At 42.7% G+C, this 12153-nt stretch overlaps 1 protein-coding gene across 1 annotated transcript in view; it reads left to right on the top strand.

Annotated features, from left to right (window-relative positions):
- Positions 1-11884, top strand: part of adamts3 (ADAM metallopeptidase with thrombospondin type 1 motif, 3) — a gene marked incomplete at its 5' end in the record, with an annotated part of 152332 nt that extends 140448 nt beyond the window's left edge. Inside the window, 3 exons of the mRNA XM_080003784.1 lie at positions 6021-6228; positions 8064-8181; positions 11372-11884. Of these exons, the coding sequence (XP_079859910.1) occupies positions 6021-6228; positions 8064-8181; positions 11372-11835 (790 nt within the window). The 3' untranslated portion in view covers positions 11836-11884. The remainder of the gene's footprint in view (positions 1-6020; positions 6229-8063; positions 8182-11371) is intronic.
- Between the last annotated feature and the right edge of the window lie 269 nt (positions 11885-12153).

Raw genomic sequence — 12153 nt, 5'->3', positions numbered from 1 at the left:
TTTGATTATATCTGATTCTTTTTTTTTTTGGTTTTCCATTGTTAAAAAATAAATCTGTGCTCCAAGATCGATAGCCACATATAACTTAAAATGCCATTGTGCTTGTGTGCTGTTTCACACTCTAATACATGCAGCACACTACAGTATGATGCGATGTTCTGTCCTCTTGAATGAAAATTGATGGCGGCTTTTATTTTGTTCCAATTTTTTATTTATTTTTTATTATAGAGAGCAGTGGTGAGAGACAGGAAATGGGGGGTGTAGAGAGAGGGACAGACACGCAGCAAATGACTGCAGGCTGGATTCAAACCCCAGTCGCTGCAGGGGTTTTGCCTACATGGTACACACACTTATCCGGTTGAGCCAAGAACAAAAATGTGTTTTGGGCGATTTCAGAAGGCATTGTCAGTGCAGCTGCTTGAAAGGCCCACCTCATATTTCGACTCTGATTAAAGTACTTTTTCTTTTGTGCCGTGCTTTGTGTTGGGGCACTTTTGTGCTGCTGAGCAGGGAACTTTGTTTTTCTTTGCAGTGCTTTTACCCAGAATGCATTTAGTTAAAATCTTTCTTTATTCAAAGTCAAATGGTTTGGTCGTTTGGTGCCCGGTGTCTGCCTGGCTTGTTTTTTTCTCCGTCTAACAACGTGTTATTGCCAGCTCAACACTCCAAACTTGATTATTTGGTGCCCGGTTAGATTTTGCACTTTTCCTTTTCTTTCTCTTCATCTCGAACTGACAAACTGACTGACGAGCTGACAAGACTCTGGTAAACAACCAATGGAGTAGTTGTGACAACTTCAACTATTTTCCGGATTCCACTGTCTTTAAACTGCCAAAGAAAATGATTTGCTTCCTTAGCTCTCACTAGCGCTTACTGTACATTATACAGTACATATACTGTACATTACATTATCTGCATCTACTACTGCAACAATAATGTTCTCGAACCTACCACAGAGCTTCTACGTATAAATGGATTACAGAACACACTCCGAGTCCTGATATTAAAGGCTGTGAAATGTAATCCAGGTTTTATTGCAGGCATCTTTTATTAGCTCCATTTTAATATCAACACGGCAAGAAGTGTACAATGAGAGCAAGTGGGGGAACATTGCTGGAGAGATTAAACTAGAGCTGAACTGCATCCAGCGCTCACACAGAATACAGAACAAAACGAGACTGACGCTGTTTACAAACCAGAGCACAATTCATCTGGTATCAATTCCAGACAGGCACTCACTAAAAATGCCGATTAGGGATAAATACATGAAGCTTTTATTAAATATTTACTTTTTTCCCCCTTTTATCCAAAAGTATTTGCTTTTGCATTTGCATTTTTTCATTTATTATGTTTTGTAGCTAAATCCCAAGGGTGCATAAGACAAAAGCTCATTCACTTTTGCGCACAAAGAGGATGTATGTGGATGTAGCATGCAAATTAAAGTAAATATACCCTGAAATAAATATAAATATAAAATAAATATATGCAATAAATATTTGAATGAGTAAATATACACCCGAGGGACCGGGGGAAGGTGCGCCCGGCCCAATAACCCAATGTTATTCAATCACTGTGATCATTTTCACCTTGTCCTACACTCTCTGCCTCCAGAGAAGGAACATTCTCCACCCGTTCTACCTCTCCCTGTCCACTCGCTTTATGCAGAATGACGTCATCGGAACGCCCTGGGCGTAAAACACATGTCAAGGTTCTGAGTGACATTTTTATAAAGTAAAAGAGTACATTTTAAGAATAAAAAGACCCGTCTCTGTAGAGACTGGAGGTGCTTCAGTGTTTCAAAAACGCACTTTTTGTGCTTTGCCGATACCTTATTCGGATTCGGCTCCACCCCTACTTCACATGCTTGTCCCGGAAAGGTTACATGACTGTGTGTTCAATGGGGTTTTGGCTTCGGGAAGCAGAGTCACAACATGACGGCACTTACCAGGGCTGTCTCTACTCAACCTTTAGAGCGATGGAATAAATGTTCAAGTTTCCCAGGTTATCAAAAGGTGACACACTCTTGAGATTTTAGAGGTTATAAAAAGTTGTTTATTTCTCCAAAGCTCCCACAGCTTCCCTCAAAACGCTTGAGTTCATAAGGTAACATTAATAAGCCTGAAGTCTCCGGGCTAGCGTGGCCTTGGGGGTTTGATAGGAACGAGACAAAAAATACAACTTTGTCCTGAAATGCATCGGAACAGAGATTGGCGGGGGCGGGAGTCAGAAAGACGAGGGCTTCCGCAGGGTGCTCCTTGGGTGTGTTTAGTATTTATTTCTTGTGAGTGCCTCAGAGCGGTATCCGTTTCTTGGAAGATAACTTTGTTTTGGGGTTTATCAATGAAATTTATTTTAATGGGTTCACTTTAATTGACAGTGGGGTTAATGACCATGATATAAATTTTATTTGTTCTGTGTTTGGTAGTTATAGATCATAACTTTGCTTGTGTACTGTATATGGAGCAGTTGGGGTCTGAGGGTACTGGACGTGGGGTGGTTCACTTTTGAGCCTTCTGGAGTTGAAATACTAATTGAAGGAAACCTCCGCAAGCTGTTGAAGTTCATATTTTTGTTTAAATATTGCCAATATTCCCTTTAAAAATGATCTCATAAAATTTTGTCTCAGATATATCCTATTATTTATCATGACTGTGTGTAGCCCCCTAATAATCAGAACAAGTCCTTTGTGTGTTATACCGTTTTTTTCACCAAAATTAGCAGGTTTGCCCAGGTTTTTTAAACCCGCTAATTATAGGCGATTGACGTTCAAAAGAATTCCAGGAGTTCCGGGTCTTTGGTGCAGTGGGAAAGGATAATTATTGTGTGAATGTTTGATACTGAATTTGACTACAACTCAAGTGGAGCTTTGCTGTCCCACCAGTTTTGATCTCTGGACTGACATATGCAATTTGTAAATGTATTAACTGAGTGCTTGATTTAACTATTCGTGTGACTGTAAAATACCTGTAATTATGTTATATATCAATTAAATACTGGTTCTCACATTGATCTGGTGGTTTTCTCAAACCTTCTGCAGTCCATATTAGAAGACTGCTGAACAAAAGCCTTATCTTTTTATTAGTATATCATATATTACATATGGACAAGTTGCGGCGCAATGCTCCACCCGAGTCGTAATTTAAAGAAGTTTAAGAGTTACTGCAGCGTCTAAAGTGTCACGTACGTATCAGCTAAAGCAGAGGTCACTAATTAGTGGCCCGCAGTCCCGATGGGGACCTGGACGCCATCCTGTCGGGACCCAGACCTATAACTCATAAATTATTGAGAATTAATACATTTTGACAGAGCGTTTCTATTTTAATCGGCACAAATCGGCATCAAATCTGCGCATTCCGACAAGCGTCTCGCTGTCGCACACAGTCGAAAGTCACACAGTCACACAGTGAGAGAACCAAGTCAGTCAGTCAGAGGGAGGTCATTTCACGTGGCGTGCTCTAAAAAGAGAGAAGTTGAGCGTTTAATCAAGAACGTTGAAGAATGTTCATTCTTTCATTCTTCTTTGTTCCGAGACCTTGGCGATTATTAAAAGCGCCAACGTGAAGCGCCACTACGAGACGAAGCACAGGTCTTTTGAACAAACACACCCGCTCAAATCCCAACTGAAAGCACAGAAAATGAAGGATCTGAGAGCCCACTATCACCAGTGACCAATACAACTCATTTATTCACTGCTCAGCAACGTGCTAACGAATGTCCGCTTAAAGTTGCTTGGATTTTGGGTCAACATAAAAATAAAAACATTTACTGGTTGTCAAGGAGTGCATGAGTGCATCGTCAAGGAGGTATCTGAAGACTTATTTCAGGGAAAACAAAAAGAAGAGTTGTGAGGAAATAAAGCAAATACCTACGTCAGCATTGTCAGCCACCAAGAAAGCTGAAATGTTAACCCAGGATGTGCTGGCACAACTGGGTGAAGCAATTCATGAGGCTCCGTGCGGAGGCGCAGCTGTGGACGAGTCCACTCGTGTGTCTGACAATGCTCAGCTGTTAGTTTATGGAAGGTTCTCGAACCAGGAGAAGGAGTTCTGTGAAGACCTGTTAGGTGGTACACCCCTTCAGACCAGTACAAGAGGAGAGGACATCTACCTGGCCATAAAGGAGATGCTAGCCAACAGTGGGATGGAGCCCAAATAACCACAGATGGGACTGCCGTGGTTGGGAGGGAGAAAGGAGCCGTGGCAAGAATGAAAGAGGACAATGCTGAGCTCAGCTCTTGTCATTGCATTATTCATCAATCGGTCCCGCGCTCCACCCTGTCAGACGAGTATGCCGAAGTGATGAACACAATGATGAGAATGATTAACCTTCTCAGGGCATCATCCTCTTCCCATCAACATTGCACGCTCAGGGAATTCCTCAAAGAAGTTGGAAGCAAATGCCGACGACCTCCTGTTGCGCAACGATGTCAGACGGCTCGCAGCTTTCTCGGCACAGCTGAAGAGCCAAAAAGGCAACAGCGTTTTGTCTCTTTTTAGAAGATGAAGATGAAGAAGATAGATGTCGTGGCTTTTTTGGTTGATATCACTTCACACCTGAATGAACTGAATTTAAAGCTACAGGGCAAGAACAATTCTGTTTGTGACCTGATGACAGCGGTTCGCTCCTTCTTGGAAACTTGAGGTGTTCAAGGAAGACCTGCAGGGAAACTGTGTACACTTCCTGCACACTTCCCAGCGGTGCAGGAACAGGTTGAGGGTGAGACGGCTTCAGCCTTGGACAGCAGCTCACCCTGTTCATTCGGAACCCGTTCCTCATCAAGGATATCGGGGGCTTCTCAAAGGAAGTCACACAGCACTTCAAGTGGGCAAATGCTGGGACTCCCCGAATGCAACCGGTTGAGCTCCAATCAAATGTGGCCCCAAAGAGCATTTTGAGGAACTGACCCCATCCAAATAGTTTCAGAGACAGCTTTCCCAGGTCTGAGGAAAGTAGCCCTGTACATGTGGACCAAGTTCGGCTCCACATACAGCCTGTGAGGCAGCTTTCTCCACATTGAAGGTTATTGAACCCAAATAATAGGTTCCAGGCTCACCAGTGAGCACCTACACAATGCGCATGAGAACGGCCCTGACACCATTCCAGCCCAGATTTAAAAATCTGGCAGGACAAGCTGAAGCTCACATTTCTCACTGAACCAAGAGAAAGTGGTGGAGTGTGAAATATGAGGGAAAGAGAGAGAAAAGTGTTAAAGCTGTTCAATTGTTAGGATTGTTTATTTAAAAATTTGAGATGAGTAAGTGATATTAAATTAAGCACTTTATTTGAAGATGCACATCCTTGAAAAGCTCTGTTATGTATTTTGTTTTTAAATGCCGCCCTTGTTTTATTTGAAATTAGAAGAATATCTATTCATTATTAGAGTACTTATTAAATCAATTGAATTGTATTTTATTTGATTTGACAGTGAGTTGTTGACGACATACAGACGTTGATACAACTCCCAGGCTACTTCAATATGGCACTGAATCATAAAGCAAGTTCAACATTATGATGTTCCGGACCTTTGCTTGAGGAAAATTTTGTCTAACTGGACTTCTTTGAATTTGAATTGAATACCCTTGACTTAAAGCATTGAAAACCAGTGGTTAACCAACGGGCAGCCTGTTTGGTGGAATATCAGCTCTCCGCTCCTAAAGGATGGTGTATTAAATGGATTTACTGCTTTTCCCCACCTACACCTGTACAGATTTACTGGGGTTTTTTTTCAGTAAAGTCTGTGCATGTGAGGGGGCATTATGTCCTGATTGTACCTGCACAAGATGCGGGGTAGATCTATCGCCAAAGCAAAGTCATATACCATGTGTATCCACAAAATAAAAAGCATATAACTCCTATTGAGTGTCCACTCAACTGCAGTATCAACACCTTGTTCTACAGTCTCTCCCTATGTGTTTATTATCCTTACACAGCACTGATCTCAAAAAAAGTGTGGCTGCACACCTTCCATTTGTTATGGGATGAGCTTAGCGTGCCGATCTCCTTGGACTGATCCCCTGTAGGTGGATCTCAGAGGAGTGGGAGCACTGCTCCAGGACCTGTGGCAGCCTGGGATTCCAGATCCGCACCGTGCGCTGCCTGCAGTTCTTCCACGAGGGAACCAACCGCTCCGTGCACAGCAAGTACTGCAGCGGGAAGGAGCCCGAGAGCCGGCGGCCGTGCAACCGAGCGTCCTGCCCGTCCCAGTGGAGGACCGGGGCCTGGTCCGAGGTAACACCATGTGGATGGTTAATAATCTGTATGTCACTGTAAATTAAAAAAAATCATAAAAGATGACCAATTATAAAAATAAATAAATATTTTAATTTAAGTTTATATTAATTGATTTTAACGAGAGTGCTTACCTCATAGTTAAATATTCTTGAATAATATTAATAAAAGTTAATATTAGTATTATATTTAATATAAAATCATATTTGATATGTATATAATAATATTCTGTATGATAATAATACTAACAACATTTATTACATTAAATAATATTTAATAAATGTAATATTGATGCTCATATATACAGTGTATATATATATATATATATATGTGTGTGTACCATTTTTTCTTGGTTAACTGGGTATTCTTGGTTATTTGCACACTGTACATTTTTTCTTATTTTCTCCTATATATATATATATATATATATATATATATATATATATATATATATATATATATATATATATAAATAATAATCTTACCCAAACATTCTCAAACACTCTCCTTAAATCCAAATTTCCAAGATGTTAAAATCGCCTTTTCCTCATGCATGAAACACATTTCTCAGCTATTAAAAACAAAAACATAATTGTCAAACTTAATGTCAAACCCAAATCTATGATTTTGTGAACTATTTTCACTATGTTTATGTACCCCTTATTGTTGCGCGGGGGGGAGGGGGTAATGATAATATTTAGAAGATATTTAAGTTTGGGCTTTTTTCAACTACATTCAAAAGTTATGAGAATGTGTCAATGGTGTGGGGAATTGACACAAGAAGCAACAAGAAGGCCAGATTGTTTAAATAGTTTGGAACCCTCATGTTGGGCTGTAAGCTGATAGGCTGCATAGGCTCCGCAGGCCAGCTTGCAAGCTGGTTTGAATAGTGTAATGATGATTCACGTGCCGTTCATCCAAAGTTCCTGTCACTTCTTTTCACTTGTTTTTGGTCACACTCACTGCCTGCTGAATCCAAGGTTTTATTTATTGCTTATAGCTGTCTCCTTATCTGGAGAGTCCTTTAAAAGACACTTGCAACATAATTGGTCTGACGCAGCCTTATGCACTGTGATAAAAGGAGCAGCTGGCGCTAGGAACAGTTAAGATGTGTTGTTTCTTTTGTGTAAGAGACAATATTCAATCTGGACGCCGTTAATCTGCCATGCATTAGTAAGCCCAAAAAGAGCACGGTGGTTGAAAATATAAATAAATGACTGTCTCTCGTTTATACATGAAGACCAATTGGATCAAACGGAAAGGGCCTCTATTATAACAAGAAAGGTTGAATACCAAACAGGATTTATGTATTTATATCACACTTTAAAAAGAGTTTGAAAGTGTTTTGCGTCACATATGAAAAGTTTCAGCCAAAGATGCAGATTGTTGCTGCATGTTTGGTCGGGTGAGGGTTTCAAATAGTTTCAATATCGATATAATATCGATATCATGATATGAGACCAGATATCGTCTTGGATTTTGGTTATCTTACTATTGTGATATAGTTGAATGTTGTCTTAAAGGGTGTGTTACAGTCAAATAATGCAACTTCCTGAACTCTGCAGACCATGCATAGACCATGCTCTAATGTTCCAATCAATGGTCATCATTTCCACTATTTCACTGAGAAGTGTTTCTTGAGGGTTAATATCTCCCAGCGCCATCCATCCCACCTTCATGACCTCCATCTCATCTCCGTTTCACTTATCCAGTAGTTAACTAATAGTAGTTTAATGAGGCTAATTCATAGCGGTCGTACTCAGTCCCGTCCAATGGGGGACCCTTTGTGTATTCTTTATTCGTCTGAACCTTTCGGGTTTCCCTCTCCTCCTCAGTGCTCGGTGTCCTGTGGCGAGGGCTCCGAGAGGCGTCTGGTCACCTGCCGGATCGGAGACCAGTGCGGTGGAGAGAAACCCGAGTCCATAAGACCCTGCAGACCAGGACCCTGCCACGGTAAAACACCTCTATTATTGACCGGTTTGGGTCACTTCCTGTGTTAGCTGCTGATTCAACCTCCACACCCCTGCTCTCTCCACACCCCTGCTTAGCAGGGGTGTGGAGAGAGCAGCAGTGCAGGAACAGGTTGAGGGTGAGACGGCTTCAGCCTTGGACAGCAGCTCACCCTGTTCATTCGGAACCCGTTCCTCATCAAGGATATCGGGGCTTCTCAAAGGAAGTCACACAGCACTTCAAGTGGGCAAATGCTGGGACTCCCCGAATGCAACCGGTTGAGCTCCAATCAAATGTGGCCGCGAAAGAGCATTTTGAGGAACTGACCCCATCCAAATAGTTTCAGAGACAGCTTTCCCAGGTCTGAGGAAGGTAGCCCTGTACATGTGGACCAAGTTCGGCTCCACATACAGCCTGTGAGGCAGCTTTCTCCACATTGAAGGTTATTGAACCCAAATAATAGGTTCCAGGCTCACCAGTGAGCACCTACACAATGTGCATGAGACCCCTGCTTAGCAGGGGTATGGAGAGAGCAGGGGTGTGGAGGTTGAATCAGCAGATCCTCCACCAAGAACCAACCAGTCCCCCTGCAATGTTCACGAGACATTGTTCATGGCCATTTCTGTTTTTCGCTATTTTGAATCTCTGCACTTTTTGCTCTCGCCGGGAATAATAAGTCAAATTTTGTGTTTTGGTTGCCCTCTCCGCATCCGTCCCACGAGTTGGTTTAATTGCCAAGCAGCGTGCTTTCAGAAAACTAGCGAAAAGTTGTTTTCAAGGCCAGTTTAATGTGTGGGTGCAGTTCATAGACAAGGGCATTTTAAAGTGCTCCACAAAAGGCATAAAATACATTCTGTAAGGTCAAAGAAAAATGAAAATATATAAATCGAAGGAGAAGTAGAGATAAAAGGGCATAATGCCCTCACAGATAATGTGCAGATTAAAAACAGGCTTATTCACTTCAACATGGCGGGACTTCAAGTAGGTCTGGACCAGGGACGCACATGGTCGTTTGCGTCAGGGTCCACAGTTTATTGTACATGCACAGTACTGTATATTCAATACATGTATAATAGACGTGTTCATTTTGGATGTTGATGGAGATGATAGTTTGTCAATTATAAAAAAAAAACAAAAAACAACATGGACGAATAAGAAAACGTGAGTTTTATAGAGTTGGGTTATGGACTTGCATTAAACATTTAGAGTTCAGAATCATTATTGCGTCGCTCCATTCCAAGTCCATTGAAGCTCGTAACAGTAATGTTCTGAAGGGTTTTTTTGAGCAGATTAGGAAGCTTTGCATGATGGATGGACGCAAAGTCTCTCTCTGTTGATTGGGTGAATTGAAGCAGGAGAAGCGGCTTTTGGACAGTGTCCAATGTGTGCAATGTCTAAAACGTCACGAAAAAGTAAAATAAAAGAGAAAACAACAATAAACGTAAACGTTTTCACCTTAACCCCCAGAGCCTCCGTAACCAGACAGTGCTGTAGTTGGTCACTTTATATTAAATGTGTGTATCATTATGCCCCTTATTGTCCGCTGTGAGGTAAGAATGGAATACACACACACACATACATATATATATATATATATATATATATATATATATATACACACACACACACAATTTTGCCTAGAAAATATTCATATAGTTATCAGTAGGGGTGACTGGAGAAGGAAGTTCAAAGGTAAATCCAACAAACAATGAGATACAACGAACCTAATCGAATGAAAATGAAACTTTCCAGAACTGTTTGGCTCTTTGAAACTTTTACAAACGACCTGTCTCTCTTATTACTGGATTGCTGTGATAATCACAAATCCCTGCTTCCAGCGAGTCAAAAGGTCCGTGTTCCCTCCTCGTAAATCCATGTGCGACGCCACAACAAATCAAAGGTTTTTTTCAAAGGTTCACGCACGCACACACACACACACACTTAAATAAAACGGCTTTATTTTTGGTATTTGTGTAAATGTACGGCGGTGCAGTTTGACCTTTGTGTTTTCGTATCCAGCTGCTGAAGGAACACTGCAAGTACATAATGTCCCTCCCGGTCCTTGGTTGTTGGCAAACTAGTTGACATTACTTAGCTTTATTCAGTCTGACTTTCCCGGCTTGAAATCTCAACCTTTGTAATGAGAGAACTAAGGTCTGAAGGTAACATTACTCAAATATTAATCCCCCCCCCCCCATTTTATTGAAATGGGAGGAAAAACTTATATTTGAGTAATGTTACCTTTCCAAAATTGCATGAAGGGCAATTTCACTTTTTTCTGCAGGAGTTAATCCCTTATAGCCAAATGTTGCTTGAGAAATAATTCATACACCCCCTGATATACTTAATAATCCTTTCGTGAATTAAGTAGTCTTAAATGTTTCACAATAAAAAAGGTTTTACTTTTCTGCCGACCATGCATCTAAATGCAGAGATTTTGGCTGGCTTGAAACGCGGAGGACATGCACCTAAAATACCTGAGGGCGGAAGAGGGATAAAGCAAAATTGCAGATTTATTTTCCTGGGTGGAGACATGCATGTACTGTACGTAGTGAAAACAAAACATGACAAAAATGCGAAAATAAGAATAATAAATAAGAAGTGTAAACAGTTTATTATAGGCCGTTATAGGCAAACTTTACTTCTACGACTTCTCCATTCGCTGCCAGTGACAAACATCTCCTGTGTCGCTGAAATGGGAAAGAAGGGGGAGTTGTTAACAGAATCCTGTTTGGACAATACTTTGGAGTGTATATACATTCTTCTTGCTATTTTATTTATTACTTATACTATATTTTATTTTGGGGGGGAAATTTAGTAAAACATATTGTGTGTTATCACCGGGTGCGTTGCATTACATTTCACTGCATATATGTATCAAAGTATGTATATGTATGTGACGAATAAACCTCTTGAATCTTGTATCTAAAATGAACATATTAATTTGCATGTAGATAGATGTGGGCGAATCCGAGGTGTCGCGCGGCCCCTTAGTGCAGCCGTGCAATTTTGATCTTGCAACACAAGAGCCTGTTTCCATTGTTTTATTTTCTGAGGTCCGAATTTGGACCGTTATTTCACGGGGCGCCACAGTGGTAGGAAAAACACTGCTCCGGCGCACGTCGTCTTGCTCCTTTAGGACGGGGGTTTACCCGCTGACCCCGGCCTGATTTGGTTGCTTTTGCGTTCGCAGACGAGCCGTGCCACGGGGACAAGTCCATCTTCTGCCAGATGGAGGTCCTGGCGCGCTACTGCTCCATCCCCGGCTACAACAAGCTGTGCTGCGAGTCGTGCACCCGGCGCGGCGCCGCCCAGTCGCCGCTCTCCGAGGCGGCCGAGACCGAGGCGGCCGAGCAGGTCCGCTTCGGCTCCGCCTCCCAGCTCCTGGAGACGCTGATGGCCTCCAAGGAGGCCAACGGCACCCGGGGAGGGAAGCCGGGCGGGAGAGCGTCCGGGGCCACGCCCGCTCCGGCGAAGAGAAGCCCGCCACCTCAAACCGGCAAAGCCCCCAAAAAGCGGATCGTGCCGCGGGCGGCTCACGGCAGGAGCCTTCCCGCGATGGCGCCATCGTCCCCGGGGCGGGGAGACTCCGACCGTCCGCACGGTCAAAGTTCAGAGAGCAGGTTGCCGACGGCGACCTCCGAAGGGGAGAGATGAAAGCGAGGACTCGTCACGCTGTAGAAAAACACTGTGAAAAAGCTTGTTGTTTCACGCCTGGAAACCAGTGCAGTGTGTTAAGATCTTCAGTCGGGGGGGGGGGGGGAGGGAAAGAAAGCTTCCGTGTTTCGGCGACTTGAGATGCTAACACCGCGCCCTTCACTCGTTTCGTGACCTTGAAACAGCGCGTTTTCCACAGTCACTCTGACGTGCGGTAGATTTCCAGCTTCTTCCTGTTCCTCTTCACCTTGCAGCACCACAGGGAGGTGGAGGAGGAGCGAGGGGCGGAGGGAGAGAACAAAGCCAGAGCCAAAGAAG

The sequence above is a fragment of the Zeus faber genome (assembly GCF_960531495.2).
Source record: "Zeus faber genome assembly, chromosome: 7".
NCBI lineage: Eukaryota > Metazoa > Chordata > Actinopteri > Zeiformes > Zeidae > Zeus > Zeus faber.
The sequence above is the reverse complement of the archived record's forward strand: the minus strand, read 5'-3'. Positions and strand labels throughout refer to the sequence as shown.